The 20300-nt window shown below is 43.1% G+C and overlaps 1 protein-coding gene across 3 annotated transcripts in view; it reads right to left on the bottom strand.

Moving 5' to 3' along the window:
- The window catches only part of LOC121276540 (atrial natriuretic peptide receptor 2), a 159081-nt gene that overhangs the window by 54736 nt on the left and 84045 nt on the right, over positions 1-20300 (bottom strand). For 2 of the 3 annotated variants that reach the window (XM_041185099.1, XM_041185079.1), the window contains exons 9-11: positions 17161-17235; positions 13947-14024; positions 13748-13852 (exon numbers count right to left, since the gene is read on the bottom strand). In XM_041185099.1, coding sequence (XP_041041033.1) covers positions 13748-13852; positions 13947-14024; positions 17161-17235 — 258 coding nt within the window. The remainder of the gene's footprint in view (positions 1-13747; positions 13853-13946; positions 14025-17160; positions 17236-20300) is intronic. The other variant, XM_041185089.1, reaches the window with a different exon arrangement.

Genomic DNA, 20300 nt, shown 5'->3' with positions numbered 1-20300 from the left:
TTCAGAGGCACCTGGGTGTCCTAGTGCATGAATCACAAAAGGTTAGTATGCAGGTACAGCAGGTAATGAGGAAAGCTAATAGAATGTTATCATTTATTGTGAGGAAAATTGATTACAAAAGTAGGGAGTTTATGCTTCAGTTGTACAGGGCATTGGTAAGACCACATCTGGAGTATTGTGTACAGTATTGGTCTCCTTAATTAAAGAAGAAAGTAAATGCATTAGCAGTTTAGAGAAGGTTTACTGGATTGTTTCCAGGAATTGGCAGGTTGTTTAATGAGGAAAAGCTGGATAGGTTAGGCTTGCATCCACTGGAGCTTAAAAGAGTAAGAGGTGACTTAATTGAAACCTTTAAGATCCTGAGGGGTCTTGACAAGGTGATTGTGGAGAGGATGTTTACTCTTGTGAGAGAATCTAGAACTAGAGGCATAGAATATAAGAGCCGAGAGGTTACATTGGAACTGTGTAAAACACTGGTTAGGCCACAGCTAGAGTATTGCATGCAGTTCTGGAACCCGCATTATAGGAAGTATGTGATTGTACTAGAGAGAGTGCAGAGGAGATTTACCAGGATGTTGCCTGGGCTGGAGAGTTTTCGTTAAGAGGAGAGGTTGGCTAGACTGGGGTTATTTTCCCTGGAGCAGAGGAGATTGAAGGGGGACATGATTGAGGTGTATAAAATTATGAGGGGCATAGATAGGGTAACAGGAAGGAACTTTTCCCCCTGCGGAGGGATCAATAACTAGGGGGCATAGATTTAAGGTAAGGGGCAGGAGGTTTAGAGGGGATGTGAGGAAGAATTTTTTCACCCAGAGGGTGGTGGGAATCTAGAACTTACTGCCTGAAAGGGTGGTAGAGGCAGAAACCCTCATAACATTTAAGAAGTATTTGGATATGCACTTGTGATGCCATGGCATAACTAGTGGTGGAAAATGGGATTAGAACAGTTAGGTACTTGTTTGACCAGCACAGAGTTGATGGGCCGAAGGTCCTGTAGACCTCTATGACCTGCATCTTCCGGTTGGTGAGCAGGGGGGCAGGGCCCACTCGCCAACATGTAAAATGACACGGGATGACTTCGGGTGGGCATCCCGGTGTCACTCTGCGTCATTTACATTCTCAGGTCGGTGGGTACGCAGCTGACTCAGCTGCGTGCCCACCAACCTGGCAACAGCCTATTGAGGCCATTGATAAAGTAATTAACATCATTAATGGACCTACCTGTCCAACCTTAAGGTTGGCGGGCTTCAGAAAAAGCATGAAACCTATAACTACACCTATAAGGGTGTCACTGTTTAAAAATAAGGGGTCACTCATTTAAGACAGAGATGAGGAGAATTTTTTTGGAACTCTCTTCCTTAAAAGGCAGTGGAAGCAGAGTATTTGAATATTTTTAAGGCAGAGCTAGATCGATTCTTGATTACCAAGGGGGTGACAGGTTATCGGGGGTAGACAGGAATGTGGGGTTGAGGTCACAATCAGAACAGCCACAATCTTATTGAGTGGCGGAGCAGGCTCGAGGAGCCGAGTTGCCTACTCCTGCTCCTAATTGTATATTCGTAAGCCTGGAGAATCTCCCTCCCTGCCTGGGATTTCCACACTCCTCTACACCTGCACAGTGATGCCCCGGCTGCTGAATTTCTCTCTTAATTAAAAGTTTAAAAGTTTAAGATGAAGGTTCCTCCATGATAATGTACCTTTCTCTTATTTACCTTTCATTACAGCCTGCTGCCCCTTCCCAAGCTGGAAGGCCTCTGATTGCCCTTCTAGCTTTGCAAGCCCTCTCACTGTCTTTACTTGGACATAGAACTTATCCTCATGCCAAATAAGTGAGAATACCAATGAGTGACTGCTTCCCTCAGGGGCGGGTTCGTGACCCAGAAACAATCCCAGCTTCTGATTCCAGTCACCAGGAGGAAAATCCAGCCTTTTGTCTTGACACCCATATCATTCTGCATATCGTCAAGTCAAACCTTGAATGATCAACTTGTATTATACCATTATAGCAAGAACTTCCCTTGAACATAGAAAAACTATGTCCCAAGGCACTTCACAGGATAATAAAGAACAAAATGAATGCGAAGCCAAGAAGGAGATAGTAGAATTAGATCAAAGCCTGGTCAAAGAGATGGGCCTGAATCTTGCGCTAGTCAGGCTAAGGTAAGTCAGTGGGCCCAGAAGCGGACTCGAATGTGCTTCATGCTGTGATTGGCCGCTAAATGCAATTTCATGCTGGCTGGCCAATTAACGTGCACCCAGTGTGAAACATACTCTGAGGAAGCCTTAGTACTGTTTGGGGGGGTTGGGGGGGGGGGGGGGGGGGGGGGGTGGTTGGGGGTGTGGGAAGAGGGAGCCAAGAAAAGGGAGGTTGGGGGTGGGTGCTTCTAGCGAGCTCCCTGAAGGAAGACAGCTGCTATGGAGCTGCCTCAGGGATTAAATTAAATGAGAAGAAGAAAATGCAGCAAACTGTGTCTATGCAGCACATTAAGCACCTGACAGAAAAACTCAAAAAACATCAGTCTCCAGGCATCATTTTTTATTATAGTTCGCCCCGGTCATTTCATCCCATCCTGGATCAAGGTTGTAGCAAAAATGTGATGCCCAGCAGGCCAATTGTCTCGTCTGCAACCATAAAAATGGGCAGGCCACATAAAATCATTTTTAATTAAGTCCTTAATGGGCTTAATTGCCCACTTAATTGTCAGCGGGCACACTTCTGACTGCCGCACATGCCCACCGAATGAAACATTGTGCAAGTGCGTGATGGTGTTGGGTCAATTGCCCGACGTTTTTTTGCGTGTTTCCATGTAGTGTCGGGTCGGACACGTGCCCACTCAAGCGACGTAGAATCAGGCCCATGGTTTTAAAGAAATCCTTAGAGGAGTGGGAAGTTGAAAGATGAAAAAGCTAGGGGAGGGACTTCCAGAGCGTGGTGCCTAGGCAACCATAGGCACGCATGTCCAATGGTGGAGAAATGGGATAGGGCATGCACAAGAAGCCAAAATCAAAGCAATAGAGTAGGAAGGGATTGTAGAACTGGAATAGGTTATGGAGATGTGGATGGATGAGGTGATGAAAGGATTTAAATGCTAGGATGAGATATTGAGCCCTGGGAGCCAATGCAGATCAGCAAAGACAGGCAAAATGGGTGAATTGAACCTGGTCTGTGATAAGAATATGGTCAGCAGAGAATTGGTCGAGCTGAACTTTTAGATGGCGGATTACATGAGGTGTCCAGGACAGCACGGAAATTGATGAAAAGTCCTTGACCTAAAACATTAACTTTTGTTTCTCTCTCCATGGATGCTGTCAGACCTGCCTATTACAGTACTTCCTGTTTTCCTTTTAAATTAATGAGTCTGGAGTGACAAAGGCGTGGATGATCGTTTCAGCAGCAGATGGGCTGAGGTGACGCATGTCAAGGAAGTGGAAATAGGAAGATCTGCAGTCAGAAACTGAGCTTATACAAAATAGAATACTAATATTGTGAACAGTGGTGTTCAGCCTGAGGCAATGACTGACAGCGGGATGGAATCAGTGGATGGCTTCAGGGTTTTTGGTTGGTACCAAATAGGATGCCACAGAGGGAATGGTGGCAACGAGTAGCTGGTAGAGAGGGAGAGATGAGTTTCATGTGGTAATTGATCCCTATATAGCAGATGATGTTGCCAAGGAGCAGTATGTAGGTATCTGGAGGTAATGGCATCTGGAAAGAAGAAAAACCCTTACTGGATATGTAATCAGATAAATTTAGCTCTGCTCCAGGAAGGCCTTGGAGTAGTAAGTGGTTATTACTCAGGGCAATAAGTTCCTGGTGGTGCTTGTGATCCTTCTAGATTTGGTGATGGATGGCTCAAGCAATTGTGTGCCAGGTATGCTCAGCTCTGCACACCATGGACTTGAAGTTGTAATAAGAGCATAATAGGAACAGGAGTAGACCATTCGGCCCCTCGAGCCTGATCCACCATTCAATAAGATTATGGCTGATCTTCTTGTGTTTCGATTTCCACATTCCCATCTAACCCTGACAACCTTTGATTCCCTTGCCTAACAAGAATCTATCTACTTCCACCCTAAAATTATTCAATGACCCCGCCTCCACTGCCTTTTGAGGCAGAGAGTTCCAAAGTCGCACAACCCTCAGAGAAAATAATTCTCCTCATCTCTGTCCTAAAAGGGTGACCCATGATTTTAAAACAGTGCCTCCTAGTTCTGGACTCACCCACAAGAGGAAACATCCTTTCAACGTCCACCTTGTCAAGGCCCTTCAAGGTCTTGTATACTTCAATCAAATCACCCCTCACTCTTCTAAACTCCAGTGGAAACAAGCCCAGTCTGTCCAACCTTTCCTCATAAGACAACCCACTCATCCCAAGTACCAATCTACTAAGCCTTCTCTGAACCGCCTCCAATGCATTTACATCCTTTCTTCAATAAGGAGACCAAAACTGCACACAGTATTCGAGGTGCGGTCTCACCAATGCCCTGAACAACTGAAGCATAACATCCTTACTTTGACTCTGAAGAAGAGTCATACGGATTCAAAACATCAACTCTGTTTCTCGCTCCATAGATGCTGTCAGACCTGCTGCATTTTTCCAGCGTTTTCTGTTTTTGTTTCAGATTTCCAGCATCCACAGCATTTTGCTTTTATCCTTATGTTTAATCCCTCTCATAATAAAGGGTAGCATTCCATTAGCCTTCTTAATTACTTGCTGTATCTGCATACTAACTTTTTTGTGATTCATGTACTAGAACACCTACATATCTCTGCACCTCAGAATTATGCAGCCTTTCTCCATTTAACTAATACTCTGCTTTTTTGTTCTTCCTGCCAAAGCGAACAACTTCACATTTTCCCAAATTAAACTCCATTTCCCAGATCTTTGTCTACTCACTCAACCTATTTATATCCATCTGCAACCGCCTCGTGTCTTCTTCACAACATACTTTCCTACCTATCTTTGTGCCATCAGCAAATTAAGCTACCATGTCTTCATTCCTGTCATCTAAGTCATTGATGTAAATCATAAAAAGTTGAGGCCCCAGTACAGACCCCTGTGGGGCTCCACTTGTCACATCCTGCCAAACCGAAAAAGACCTATTTATGCATATTCTCTGCTTTCTGCCAGTCAGTCAATCTTCTATCCATCCTAATATGTTACCCACTACACCACTATTTTCCATAATAATCTTTGATGTAGCACCTTATGAAATGCCCTCTAGAAATCCAAGTACAGTATGTCTACAGGCTCCCCTTTATCTACTGTGCATGTCACTTCCTCAAAAAACTCCAATAAGTTGGTGAAACATGATTTTCCTTTCACAGAACTATGTTGGCTCTTTCCGATTGTCTTGAGCTCTTCTAAGTGCCCAGCTATAACCTCCTTAATGATCGGTTTTCATAACTTCCCCACGACAGACATCAAGCTAACTGGCCTATAGTTTCCTGTTTTTTGCCTCTCTCCCTTTTTGAATAGAGGGGTTATATTTGCTACTTTCCAGTCTGATAGAACTTATCCAGAATCTGGCGAATTTTGGAAAATTAACACCAGCGCATTGATTACCTCATTAGCCACCTCTTTTAAGACCTTAGGATATAGTCCATCGGGACTCGGAGACTTGCCAGCCCGCAGCTCCATCAATTTGCTCAGTACTGTTTCCCTAGTGATTTCAATTTCACCAATTTCCTCTCTCCCTTTCATCCCCTGATTTCAATTTTTACTAAAATGTTTTTGTATCCTTCATAGTGAGCACAGAAGCAAAATATCTGTTCATTTCTTCTGCCATTTCCTTATTATCTACTATTAACTCCTCATTGTCACTCTAGACGTCCAACACTCACTTTACTTACTCTTTTCCTTTTTAAATGCCTGTAGATGCTATCCATTTTTACATTTCTGGCTAGCTTCCTCTCATACTCTAATTTATTTCTCCTGGTTAACCTTTTAGTCATTCTCTGCCTTTCTTTATATTCTGACCAATCATCTGTCCTGCCATTCATCTTTGCGATGTTGCATGCTTTTTCCTTAAGTTTGATGCTTTCCTTAGCTTCTTTAGTTAACCACGGATGGTGGATTCTCCCTTAGAATTTTTCTTTATATTCAGAATATACTTATCCTTAATATTCTGAAATTTACCCTTAAATATCTGCCACTGCTTCCCTATTGATCTATCCTCCAGCCTAGTTTCCCAGTTCACTTCAGCTAGCTCAGCTTTCATCCCCACATAGTTGTCCTTATTTAAGTTTACTTAGATCCACTCTTCTCCCTTTCAAACTGGATGTAAAATTCAATCATATTGTGGCTGCTGCCACCTCAGGGTGCCTTTACTCTGAGGTCATCAATTAATTCTGTCACATTACACAATACCAAGTCTCTAATATGACCTACTCTCTGGTTGGTTCCAGAGCATGCTGCTCTAAGAAACTATCTCAAAAGCATTCTAATAACTCCTCATCCAGGCTACTATTGCCAATCTAATTTTTCCAGTTTATATGTAGATTAAAATCATCCATGATTATTGCAATGATGGGCTATACCAAGAGGAATGCCCTGGATGGGAGAGAGAGAAGGTTTTACAAGGGTATCCAAGGTTATGCAATAATGGAGCAAGTAGAAAGCTACAATAGCATTGTGGTGAATGGATGACCAAAGGCTAGGTACTGAGGACATTGATAATGCAGTGTAAGTGAATTGACGAAGAGCTATTTACAGGAACAAATCAAAAAGAAGTTGAGTTGGAAAGGGTCGAGGATGTGTCTGGTTAAGGATATGAGGAAATTGGAATAGTTGGCCTTATCAGTGATCAAGAACATGGGAAGAGGTGGTCATGTGAGAGGGTAAGGTTGAAAGGATAACAATGTTTATGGGTAGAAGAGTTTATATGGACATAGAAGGTTTAGGGAGCACAGTGAACCTAAAAGAAAGAGGGCAGGTGTAACTGAGATGGAGATTAAAATCATCAAAGATGAGGAATCACTCAGTTCAGAGGCTGTGGGAAGAAAGGGGGCCAATATCTCATTAATACACTTAAGGTGGGCTTTGAGGGGCAGTAGACAATGAAAATTTTAAGACAGAGGTGAGAGGCATGGAACAAGGGGAGGTCCTCAAAGGAGAGAAGATACTAAAGGAGTAGAGGGAAAAAAATCACTGTGTGATTTGGTAAAAAGGGTCACATCAATCCCACAGCAAATTGTGCAAGGCAGCTAATGGAAAATATCACCAGATATTTTATTCAATTTCCATTTCATGCACTGCTTTTCCTTAAATGATCAACTTCTTTCCGAGTGAGACTGTTATACTGTTGCCAAATGTTCTGGATTGCAGCCAATGTTTGTTTTAGACCTAACATCTATTAGAAAACTGGATTAAGACTGCCTCAAATCAATAGATAAAAACAAAAAAACTGCGGATGCTGGAAATCCAAAACAAAAACAGAATTACCTGGAAAAACTCAGCAGGTCTGGCAGCATCGGCGGAGAAGAAAAGAGTTGACGTTTCGAGTCCTCATGACCCTTTGACAGAACTTGAGTTCGAGTCCAAATATTTCAACTCTTTCTTGGACTCGAACTCAAGTTCTGTCGAAGGGTCATGAGGACTCGAAACGTCAACTCTTTTCTTCTCCGCTGATGCTGCCAGACCTGCTGAGTTTTTCCAGGTAATTCTGTTTTTGTTTTGCCTCAAATCAGTCAATTTACTTCCCTTACCAGCTGCCACACAAAATTCTGATCAGATTTGTGTGTTGCTTTCTGTACCTTTGACTGGCCATGTATGTACTGGAGTCCAGAAGGCATGCTCATGTGAGAAAGGACAGAATCTGTTTGGTTAGAGCTAAGAAACAATAGAGGTACCATTACATGATTGGGCATACTCTACTGGCCTTCAACTAATGGGAAAGAGCTATATTTGCAAATAAATTACAAACAGGTGCAAAAGCCACAGAATATTTATAAATGGTGATTTTAAATAAATATATTAGCCAACATCCACAGGCATCTTTCTCCATTAGAAAGAGACAATTAGTTGTATATCAGTTCAGGTGTCAATCTGCAAGCAGGGGGCAAGGTGAGGAGACAGGCTTCTATGAACTAAGACAGCCTGCACAGGGATTGAACCCACACCGGCAACAGCATTCCGCATCACACTCTAGCCAGCTGAGCTAACCAACTTACTTATTGATAGGGATAATAATAGTGTAAATGGCAGAGAGAGGAAAAAGTTTCGAGAGCGTTCACAAGAATTATCTACGTCAGCATGTGTCCAAACCAATGAGGAAGGAGGCATTGCTGAATTTGGTTCTAGGGAATGAGACAGGTCAAGTGAGTCAAGTGACAGTAAGAGAACATTTTGGGATCAGTGACCATAGCACTATAAAGTTTAGATTAGCAATGGAAAAGGACAGAGAATAATCCAGAGTAAAAATAATTCATTGGGGGAGGATCAACTTCAGTAGGATGAGAATGGGCAAACCCGATAAACTTGAGTTAAAGGTTGGCAGGAAAAACTGTAATGGAACAATGGGCTTCCTTTACAGAGGAAATAGTTTGGTTACAGTCAAGGTACATAATCACAATGGGGAAAGGTCTGGCAAGTAAACCAGGGCTCCCTGGATAACCACAGTGTTTTTAAATTCATTCATGGGATGTGGGCTTCACTGGCTGGGCCAGCATTTATTGCCCATCCCTAGATGCCCTTGAGAAGGTGGTGGTGAGCTGCCTTCTTGAACCACTGCAGTCCATGTGATGTAGGTACATCCATAGTGCTATTAGGAAGGGTGTTCCAGAATTTTGACCCAGCAACAGTGAAGGAACGGCAATATATTTCCAAGTCAGGATGGTGAGTAACTTCCAGGTGGTGATGTTCCCATCTATCCACTGCCCTTCTCCTTCTAGATGGTAATGGGTTTAGAAGGTGCTGTCTAAGGAGCCTTGGTGAATTCCTGCAGTGCATTTTGTATATGGTACACACTGCTGCTGCTGTGCGTCAGTGGTGAAAGGAGTGAATATTTGTGGATGTGGTGTCAATCAAGCGGGTCGCTTTGTCCTGGATGGTGTCAAGCTTCTTAAGTGTTGTGGGAGCTGCACTTAACCAGGCAAATGGGGAGTATTCTATCACACTCCTGACTTGTGCCTTGTAGATGGTGGACTGGCTTTGGGGAGTCAGGAAGTGAGTTACTTGTCACAGGATTACTAGCCTCTGACCTGCTCTTGCAGCCAAAGTATTTATATAGTTGGTCTAGCTCAGTTTCTGGTCAATGGAAACCCCCAGGATATTGATAATGGGGGATTCAGTGATGGTAATATCAAGGGGCGATAGTTAGATTCTCTCTTGTTGGAGATGGTCATTGCCTGACAATTATGTGGCATGAATGTTACTTGCCACTTGTCAGCCCAAGCCTGGATATTGTCCAGATCTTGCTGCATTTGGACATAGACTGCTTCAGTATCTGTGGAGTCGTGAATGCTGCTGAATATTACGCAATCATCAGCGAACATCCCTACTTCTAACCTTATGATGGAAGGAAGGTCATTGATGTAGCAGCTGAAGAAAGTTGGGCCGAAAACACTACCTTGAGGAACTCCTGCAGTGACGTCCTGGAGCTGAGATGACTGACCTCTCACAACCATAAACATCTTCCTTTGTGCTAAGCAAGATTCCAACCAGTGGAGAATTTACCCCCTGACTCCCATCGACTTCAGTTTTGCTAGGGCTCCTTGATGCCACACTCGGTCAAATGCTGCCTTGATGTCAAGGGCAGTCACTCCCACCTCACCCCGGGAATTCAGCTCTTTTCTCCATGTTTGAACCAAGGCTGTAATGAGGTCAGGAGCTGAGTGGCCCTAGCAGAACCCAAACTGGGCATCAGTGAGCAGGATATTGCTAAGCAAGTGCCACTTGATAGCACTGTTGATGACCCCTTCCATTACTTTACGATTGAGAGTAGACTGATGGGGCGGTAATTGGCCGGGTGGAATTGTCCTGCTTTTTGTGTATATGACATACTTGGGCAATTTTCCACATAACTGGGTAGATGCCAAAGCTGTAGCTGTACTGAAATAGCTTGGCTAAGTGCACGGCAAGTTCTGGAGCACAAGTCTTCTATTGCTAAAATATTGTCAGGGCCCATCGCCTTTGCAGTATCCAGCGCCTTCAGCCGTTTCTTGATATCACATGGAGTGAAGCGAATTGGCTGAAGGCTGGCATCTCTGATGCTGGGGATCTCCGGAGGAGGCCAAGATGGATCATCCACTTGGCACTTCTGGCTGAAGACTGTAGCAACTGCTTCAGCCTTACCTTTTGCACTGAGGTGCTGGGCTCCTTCACCATTGAGGATGGAGAAATTTGTGGAGCCTCCTCCTCCAATGAGTTGTTTAATTGTCCACCTCCATTCAAGACTGGATGTGGCAGGAATGCAGAGCCTACACCTGATCCGTTGGTTGTGGGATCGTTTAGCTCTGTCTATCACTTGCTGCTTATGCTGGTTGGCACGCAAGTAGTCCTGTGTTTTAGCTTCACCAGGTTGACACCTTATTTTTAGGTCTGCCTGGTGCTACTCCTGGCATGCCCTCCTGCACTCTCCATTGAACCAGGGTTGATCCCTGGTTCATGATGGTAATGGTAGAATGGGGGATATGCCAGGCCACGAGGTTATAGATTGTGTTCGGGTACAATTCTGCTGCTGCTGATGGCCCACAGCACCGCGTGGATGCCAGGTCTTTAGTCGCTAGATCTGTTTGAAATTTATCACATTTAGCACAGTGCTAGTGCCACAACATGATGGAGGGTATCCTCAATGTGAAGGCAGGATTTCATCTCCACAATGACTGTACGGTGTCACCCAGTCTAGTAGCTATGTCTTTTCGGACTCAGCCAACTCAGTCAGTAGTGGTGCTACTGAGCTACGCGTGGTGATGGACATCGAAGTCCCCCACCCGAGTACATTCTACACCCTTGCCACCCTCAGTGCTCCCTCAAGTGGTGTACAACATGGAGGAGAACTGATTTATTTGCTGAGGGAGGGCGGTACGTGGTAATCAGCAGGAGGTTTCCTTGCCCATGTTTGACCTGATGCCATGAGACTTCACGGGGTCCAGAGTCGATGCTGAGGACTCCCAGCACAACTCCCTCCCGTACACCACTGTGCCACCACACCTCTGTTGGGTCTGTGGGACAGGACACACCCAGAGATGGTGATGGTGGTGTCTGGGATATTATCTGTTAGATGTGATTCCGTGAGGATGACTATGTCAGGCTATTGCTTGACAAGTCTGTGAGACAGCTCTCCAAATTTTAGCACTAAGCCCATAAAGAGGACTTTGCAGGGTCAACAGGGCTGAGTTTGCATTTGTCGTTTCCAATGCTGAGGTTGATGCCGGGTGGTCCATCCAGTTTCGTTCCTTTTTGAGACTTTGCATCAAACCGCTATAACTGAGTGGCTTGCTAGGCCATTTCTGAGGGTATTTATGAGTCAACCATATTGCTGTGGGTCTGGAGTTACATGTAGGCCAGACCAGGTAAGGACAGCAGGTTTCCTTCCCTAAAGGGCATTAGTGAAGCAGATGGATTTTTACGACAATCGACAATGGCTTCATGGACTTCATTAAGACTTTTAATTCCAGATTTTTATTGAATTCAAATTTCACCATCTGCCGGCGGGATTCGAACCCAAGTCCCCAGAGCATTATCCTGGGTCTCTCACCCAGCGACAATACCACGGCGCCTGAAGCAGAAAAATTGTGCATATGGCAGTTGTCAGGTTGTCATACAAGTGAGAATAAGGCTGAATATGGAAAATTTAGAGGGAAAGTGCAAGATGAAGTAAGAGCAGTGAAGAGGCTGGCAGCTAATACATAAGGGAATCCAAAAATCTTCCATAGCATAGAAATTGTAAAAGGGTTGTGAAAAGAGGAGTAGGACTAGAAAGAGAATTTACGCATGGAGGCAGAAGTCATAGCTGAGGCACTAAATTATAACTTTGCATCTGTTTCTAATCAATGAAGAGGATGCTAGCAAAGTAGCAAAGTCGTAGTGGGCTAAAAGTTGATTAAGCGGGAGGATTAAAAAGGATGGATTTATTGAAACTTGATGAGCCACTTCTGGAAATACAGAAGCACCTAAGGGTGGAAATTGCAGAGCCATTGACCATAAACTTCCAATCCTTCTTATGTACAGGGATGGTGTAGAGGACTCGTCGTCATTGGTTTCCCTTTGTTACAGAAGATGGTTATTTCTTGTGTGTGTAGAGTCATCTGCTGTGTGATGTAACATGACAGTGGAGCCATTGACCTTAATAACTGGGAGGAGCTTGCTGCCAATTGTTCAGAATGGCGACAACTTGTCCATCAAGCTGCATCATGCTGTGAGTCGCAGCATCTTCATGATCACGCAAAGTGGCAGAACAGAAAGAAAGAAAAGGAAGCAAATCCCACTACCTCATGGAACATCCTGCCCCATGTTCCCAAAGATATGTGGGTCGAAAACTGATCTGTTCAATCACACAAAGACCCATGGCAGAAACTCATGATCCTGAGCAGACATCATCCTCAAATTGAGGGACAGCCAACGATGGTGTCTGATTGCAGACCTGCATAACTTTCCACATGTGGGAAAGGATGAATTGTCTGATTTTGTAAGCACTGCCCAGTCTTTCTAGCTTGCCTTTTGTGGACTGCATTGTTTGCTGTTCAAAGGAAACAACAGCACTAATTGAGATTGCTCCCAAGGTAGTTCATACTTATGCATTTTTCTCCCAACCCATAGTGAAGAGGACACATTTCCTAGGTTTGTCTTCAAGGGGCCCTTGAACCTTAATCTCCACCTACCTCACAGTTAAACAAAAACACAGCAGAGTCCCATCTGTTCGCTTGGATCTGTCAAAGGGTGAGGATTATGTTGCTAGTGCCTCTGGCTTTCCTGAACCCACTTTGACTTTCTGGCAGTATACATTCTATATTTGGCTAACCAGTCTGTTGGGTAGAATTTTTGCTGGAATCTTATCAGCTATCACAAGCAGCAAGATTCCTTTGAGGTTGTCACACAGATTTTTGTCCTTTTCCTTTGTACAAGAAAACAAGCCGGGAGAGCCATTTAGGCCTCCTTTATTTATGCGGCCGGTTCCTTCACATCACTGTATTGAACAAATTACATATATCTCTTAAATATTGCCCATTTCATGGGATGCTCTTTATGACAGTAAGAATTTGGTTCCTCTGTCCCCATTGATCAATTCCCATTATCCACTTCAGCTGGCCTTTTATGTATTTATCATCACTTTGTGCACATAAATTTATTTTTAACTCATTCTTAGATCACTGGCAAAGTCACACTTCCGGCACACAGTTCCAGCTTCTGCACAAACAACCCAGTCAAAATGGCATTCATACCAAAGCTTTGCATGTGCAGCACAGATACAATTTTGGACCCAAAGTGACACCCTCAGTATCAAAAATATAGGCCTGATGCAACCAAGTCTTGTAGCCACAGTGTTTAAAGCTTTTGCAGTAAAAGGCTATCAATAATCAATTTTCACTTCTGAAGCACAATGGTGGAATGTGTATCATTGGTAAACAAATAGCAATAAGTGATCACTTTAGTAAAATAACTGGAGTCTCCCGATTAGGAACTGAAATTAAATTTCTTGTGACCAGCTGCCGGATGCCCAAACATGGTGTCATCCAGCGAAAACATTTCAACCAGAAATTACCATGGGTTCAGTTTTCATTATCCATTAGTGTCACACTTCTTACCTGAAGACTTCCTCTAGGGCAGTATTCTGTTACAATACAGATATTTGGTGGATCAATGCAGGCTCCAATGAACCTTGTCAAATGATTAAACTGCACATCCCGCATCTGCAATAGAGATGAAAACTGGGTACACTTGTGATCAAGCTGATAAGGCACTGATAAGGTCATCAATGATGTCAACAGGAAATGATACACTTACATGTTTTAGTTCAAACAGCACTTGTCTGGTGAGCTCAATCCTTTTCTTATTTGCATGTTTTATTGCAACTAAATTACCCTGAAAATAAACAAATAATACTTTAATTCAACAAGTAAATTTAAGGATATTATGATGGAGAAAAGTAAATTTTCAGTGTCTTTCAAAAGCAATTCTAAAAGCTAATTTAAATCATCAAAAATAAATTTACTTAATTGACAGAAATAATGTGAACTATTTTTTAATCTGTTACAGTGCACACCCATGCTGTATCATTATTAGGCTTGATTTTTGCTTCATGAGTCTTTCTTTAAATACCACAAAAAATCTATGAATTATATTTAATAAACAGGTGATAATTATGCTTACAGGCCACTATTTTTGTGAAACTGTGGAACTTTACATTGCATTAAACAGAATCAGGTCATTTGGTCCAACTGATCAATGCTGGCTTTATGCTCAACAGAAGGTCCTCCCACTCTAACGAACTCTTCCCATCCTGCCCACATATCGCTCTATTACCTTCTACTTCACACATCAGGCAAATAAACAAACAGAATTTTACAGCCCCGTTGTGTCAGGGGCAGGGCAGTAAAATGTGGTGAACCTTTCAAAAGTCCATTGACTTCAGTGGGCCCAGAAAATCCCACCGGTGGGAGGGACCGTAAAATGCTGCCCAATGTTAGCACTTGAAGAAAACACTACATATGGAATCTGTGACAACGTAATGAAGCTCAAGACTAGCTCTTCTGAAATTTCGACTGCACTTGCGAGAGTGCAAGGAGCAAGAGAGTAAGGTCTAGGTAGAATTTTGAGCAAATAGACACATCAGTTTGCACATACATTTTTCCAGCTAGTGTTTTCACTTATGTGGGTGCTTTTAAAATATATCTAGAAAAACATAACAAGAGTTACTTTATAACATCACAGCCAAATTGCTGGGTATCATAAAATGGACAAAATGATTTTTCACAATACTTGAGAAGTTTGAGTATGTTATAGTATCAAGTCTCTCTTTAGGCCCACTCTCCCTAATTACTTCCTCTCATTCCATGAAACTCGGTAGTTGACAAGTAAATCCAGACAAATGCATAGTCTGTTTCTGTCCATCAATGGTTGCTTCAGAAAATAAAGTCTGGGCATTAACATCAAAATCTAATTTTAAAAAAATGCTTAACTTTAAGTTGCATTTAAAATAATGAAAGCTTCAGGAATACTTTAATTTCTAAAATGAAACTACATCCAGTTGATAAACGGAAGTGATATTAGAGGGTTGTAATTGAGGATAAATGCTGAAAAAGCATTTATATGTGTTCAAAATTTTAAATGTGTCTGTATATGTTTTTGAAGAATTAAAAAAAATCAATTTCTAACATCTAAAAATAGCTTTTGAAACTGCATAGCCATGGAACTTCAATTGTCCACATTCCTATTATTTGCCATGGAAATTATCCACACGGTCTTACGCAAGGTAAAGCCATACACAAGGCATCACCTAATTATACACTTTCTATTGTCATTTTGTATTTCATCTTCTTTCCTTGATGAATGAAATTACATCATGTTTCTTTTGTTATTTATATTGCACCAGCAATCATTCCTTTCACTGGTGTGCTTTTGTATTATGAGAGTAAGACCAAATTTTAAGCTCTTTAAATTATTCATCAGTTTGAATAATTATGACAGAGAGTGGAGCTTCTAGTGTGCTTGGAAAGCTTAATGAAAGTAATACTGAAATAACAAATGGACTTGATGCTCATTCTTTCAGGCACTGATGTGATACTTTTGCACAAATGTGATTCAAAATGCATTTATTTATTGTTTTGTTCTGTCTTGCAACAATCCATCTATTTCAAATGCACTACATTTACTTATATTCTGTAAGGTTGTATAGGGACAAAGTACGTCCGATCACAAATATGTGACAATACAAGGCACAGATATAGTCAATTCTTGCCCCATTTTGCTTTGTTCTTTAATATCAGTTGTGATGTTATGGGATACCTGGCACCTGGCTGGTCTCTGCTCTGCAGTTTTTCCTATGATTGAAGTAAGGGTCATGGCTGAACAGCTGTCATTAACCTTTTAATAAAAAACAGAAAATACTTCGAACTCTGATGAAAGGCCATCCGCTTGAAGTGTTAATTCTGTTTCTCTCTCTATAGAATCTCACTTGCTGAGTTTTTCCAGCATTGCCTGTTTTTATTGTTGATTTTCAGCATCTGCAGTATTTTACTTTTATCATTAGCCTTTTACTAGCTGAAGAACAGCATTAGCCAGACACCACAAAGCAGGCAGTCTGTTCGCTCTGTCGTCCACAGAAAGTGCTTAGCTGGCAAGGCCTGTGCTATGAAAATTTTGTTACCTATAAAAACACTTCAGTAACACAGCAGTGAAGTTTTAAACTGCAGCTTCAGTCCAGGAGCCATAGGGCAGGAGATGGTTCTGAATGATAAATGTATCATTATTTTGTAGTCTTCAGCTTTAAAATTGTCTCCCTAATCCTTTCATTTTGGCCTCAAGAAGCATTAGGAGGTTTTTTCCTTTTCCCTCACCGCCTTCCAGTTGCTATTAACTAATACAAACCTGTACATAGGTAAAATGCCATTTCTGTTGCACTTAGGAAGAATTATTAAAACATTATACTGTACTAAAATAAACCCTTTACATGTAACTGTAATAGTTAGGGGAAGGGATCCCTTAGTGATATCACAAAGATAATTACAGCTGAGTAGAAAGACAAAACCCCACACCAGAAGGTGCTTGGCCAAGGGAAAAAAAAATCTGACAGTAAATATATAAATATCTGGTTTAGTGATTTTAGATCGAGTACGCAACACAACTATTTCCTTTCTGGGTCATATTTACATATGGGAGAGTAAAGGCTGATAGATTTTTCTATCTCTGGCCTTGCATGGCATTCTGCAGTGACAAACCCTGTAGATGTATATCCTGACCAGGGGCCATCCCTGGGGGAGTAGGGGGGGCAGGGGTGGGGGTGGTTGCTTGGAGCACTAAAGCAATTTGAGGAACAGATTTCACTCTGAGTTGAAAATGGGAATGGATTTGTTGTTTCTGGCAGCTATGGGTTTCTAGTGGCTGGCCGGTGTACTATTGCAAATCCTGTTTCATTTTCCTCCACAATTGTTCATTTGAAAATCTGACATCATGGCCACAAAGTAAACAGATACACTGGAGACAGAATTGAGATTAGTACCTTAAAGTAGCCAGTCTTTGCAAAAAGCTGGTATTTCCCTTGTGTTGTTAGCAACGAGCAATAACTGGATCCCCGCTATTGATGGAACAAATCAGAAAGTGAAACAGCATGTCAGTTAAACAGCATATTATCTCGTCCACTTCACAGCATTATAACCCAGTAACATTTTGATGGGTTCCAAAACACAACACTAAACATACTGCTTTTCCTTCAATGTACAGCAAAGGAATTATACTAAAAGGATAAGTTTTCATCTTCACTCTGCCACGAAGGATACAGATCAGAACTGTGGGCATGTCCCATTTAATTTAAATGGTCTGGAGAGCAGGCACAGCTTTGCCTGAATTCTCAATATGTGCTGCCTAGCATTGCAAAGGCAAATGATTACTCTGAATACCTGTTATACCAAATGAAAAACATCACCTACATATTTGCCCAGGGTTTAGTAGCTGTAATCCCTCACAGCAACTTTGCAGACCTAAGATAATCTACCAAAGATAGATACTGAGACACTAGAAAATTATTCTCTATGGTAGGATGAATGAAATGTCAAGGCAGATCACCACAACTGTTCAGATGTGCCATGTCACTGCTACTTACAGAACAATATTGCTAACAAGCAGCAAATTGGTTTTGTACCTGACTTCTAAAAAACATCAAGCTGCATTTAATATAGTGGATGAAATTTAATGCCCTCCCCCTGAGGCAGGTTTGGAAGGGGGTAAGGCATTCAATTGTGGGGGGTGGTGCCCGGTGGGGACCCCGCGGCCTTACCATCTGCTGCCATTGAGCTCCTTAAGTGGGTAATTAATACTCATTTAGGAGGCTCATCCCACTGCCGCAGGTGGAGGACACGTCATGCAGGGAGCCCGAAAAGCAAATCCTTGTTGGGTTGTTGGTTGTGGCTGAGGCCAGTCATCTCAGCTCCAGGATATCACAGCAGGTGTTCCTTAGGGTAGTGTCCTAGGCCCAACCATCTTCAGCTGCTTCACCAATGACCTTCCTTCCATCATAAGTTCAGAAGTGGGGATGTTCGCTGATGATTGCACAATGTTCAGCACCATTCGCGACTCCTCAGATACTGAAACAGTCCATGTCCAAATGCAGCAAGAGCTGGACAATATCCAAGCTTGGGCTGACAAATGGCAAGTAATATTCACGCCACACAAATGCTAGGCAATGACCATCTTCAATAAGACAGAATCTAACCTCGATGTTGAATGGCATTACCATCACTGAATCCCCCACTACAAACATTCTGAAGGTTACCATTGACCCAGAAACTGAACTGGACTAGCCATATAAATGCTGTGGCTACAAGAACAGGTCAGAGACTAGGGATCCTGCAATGAGTAACTCACCTCCTGACTCCCTGCACCCTGTCCACCATCTACAAGGTACAAGTCAGGAGTGTGACGGAATACTCCCCACTTGCCTGGATGAGCACAGCTTCCACAATACTCAAGAAGCTTGACAACATCCAGAACAAAGCAGCCCACTCTATTGGCACCGCATCTACAAACATTCACTCCCTCCAACTTCGACTTGCAGTAGCAGCAGTGTGTACCATCTACAAGATGCACTGCAGGAATTCACCAAGGCTCCTTCGACAGCACCTTCTAAACCCAAGACCACTACCATCTAGGAGGACAAGTGCAGCAGATAGGTGGGAACACCTGGAAGTTCCCCTCCAAGTCACTCACCATCCTGAATTGAAAATATATCACTGCTCCTTCACTTTCGCTGGGTAAAAAAACCTGGAACTCCCTTCCTAAAAGCACTGTGGGTGTACCTATACCACATGGACTGCAGAGGTTCAAAGGCAATTAGGGATGGGCAATAAATGCTGGCCCAACCAGCGAAGCCTACATCTCGTGAATGAATAAAAAGGTGGGGGGGTGGGGGGGAGGAGGAGGGGTGGCACTGAGGCCCACCTCCATTCCTTTACTGCTAATCCTCTCCAACTTCCTCCCCTCTCCCACGCCCACCATCCTGCAACCCTCATCCTGTAACTCCCATTCTATCCTCACCTGTAGTTTGGATCCTTCACTGTTTCTGGGCCTTTGATGGGTGCATTGCTGGCATCTACCATTGTCCCCACAGGCTCTGCCTGCAATGGGCAGGTGCCCACTCCTGATTTAGCTGGGATTTTCCATTTGAAGTCTGATGCTTCTCATTTTCTTCTCAGGCTGCTATGAACTACTATGTTGCAGCTCGAATGTCCACCAATCGCCTTCAAATTCCACACCCAGCAGTCTCTTACTCAAGAGTTTATGGCTAAACCACCAATGTAATATTGCTACTTTTAATGCAGTGTGACATTTAGAATTCAATTCTGGGGAAAGAGATTTAGGACTTGGTTTTGATTTTGTTCTTTTTGATCATAATTGCCTTTGGGTGTAATAGTCTCAGATTTGCACAAAGTGTGGTAGCGGGCAGGAAAAAGTCCTTGTACCAGCCAGCCACAATGGAGGGCTTTTGCACCATTTACTAAGGATCTCATGTTCAAAAATCTCCACGTTGTCTGCATTAAGAGCAATGCCACCTCGAGTCGCGCTGAATGCAAACCATTCGTGCACAAAGCCTTCTTCCTTCAAGCGTTATGTGATACAGTGCTCCAACAGTTTCTCCAGGACACTGTCATCCTCAGCAACCAGGTCGAAAGTTTCCATTTCGGAAACGATATTCTCCACATTTACCCGCATCTTCTGACCCTGGTTCACTGAATGAATTATGCAGCCACAGGAAACATGCTACCTCACTGGCGGGTGGCCTCCGATTGGCCCACCGCATTGTTACCTTGCCGCTTCCTCACAATAGGCACCATATTTAAACAACGGCTGCGCAGATGCTTCTCAATGCTTGCAGTCCAGGACTGTTCTGGTGAAGACATGGCCCCAAAAGCCAAGATGGTTGCAGCCCCCAAGATTGAGTGATGGATCTCTGAGGTGCCATCTGGATGCCGTGGAGGCCCACCGCAATGTCCTCTACCCCCACTCTGGCCACAGGAGGCCCCTCAGTCTCACCACTCCAGCTTTGGAGGCAATGGCAGAGGCAGTCAGTGCCAATGCTCCACACAAGAGGTCGGCCATCCAGAGCAGAAAATGAATAAATGGTCTCATCCGTGCCGCCAGGGTAAG

This window comes from Carcharodon carcharias, chromosome 1 (genome assembly GCF_017639515.1).
Source record: "Carcharodon carcharias isolate sCarCar2 chromosome 1, sCarCar2.pri, whole genome shotgun sequence".
NCBI classification, from domain to species: Eukaryota; Metazoa; Chordata; class Chondrichthyes; order Lamniformes; family Lamnidae; genus Carcharodon; species Carcharodon carcharias.
This window is presented reverse-complemented; position numbering and strand designations above follow the sequence as displayed.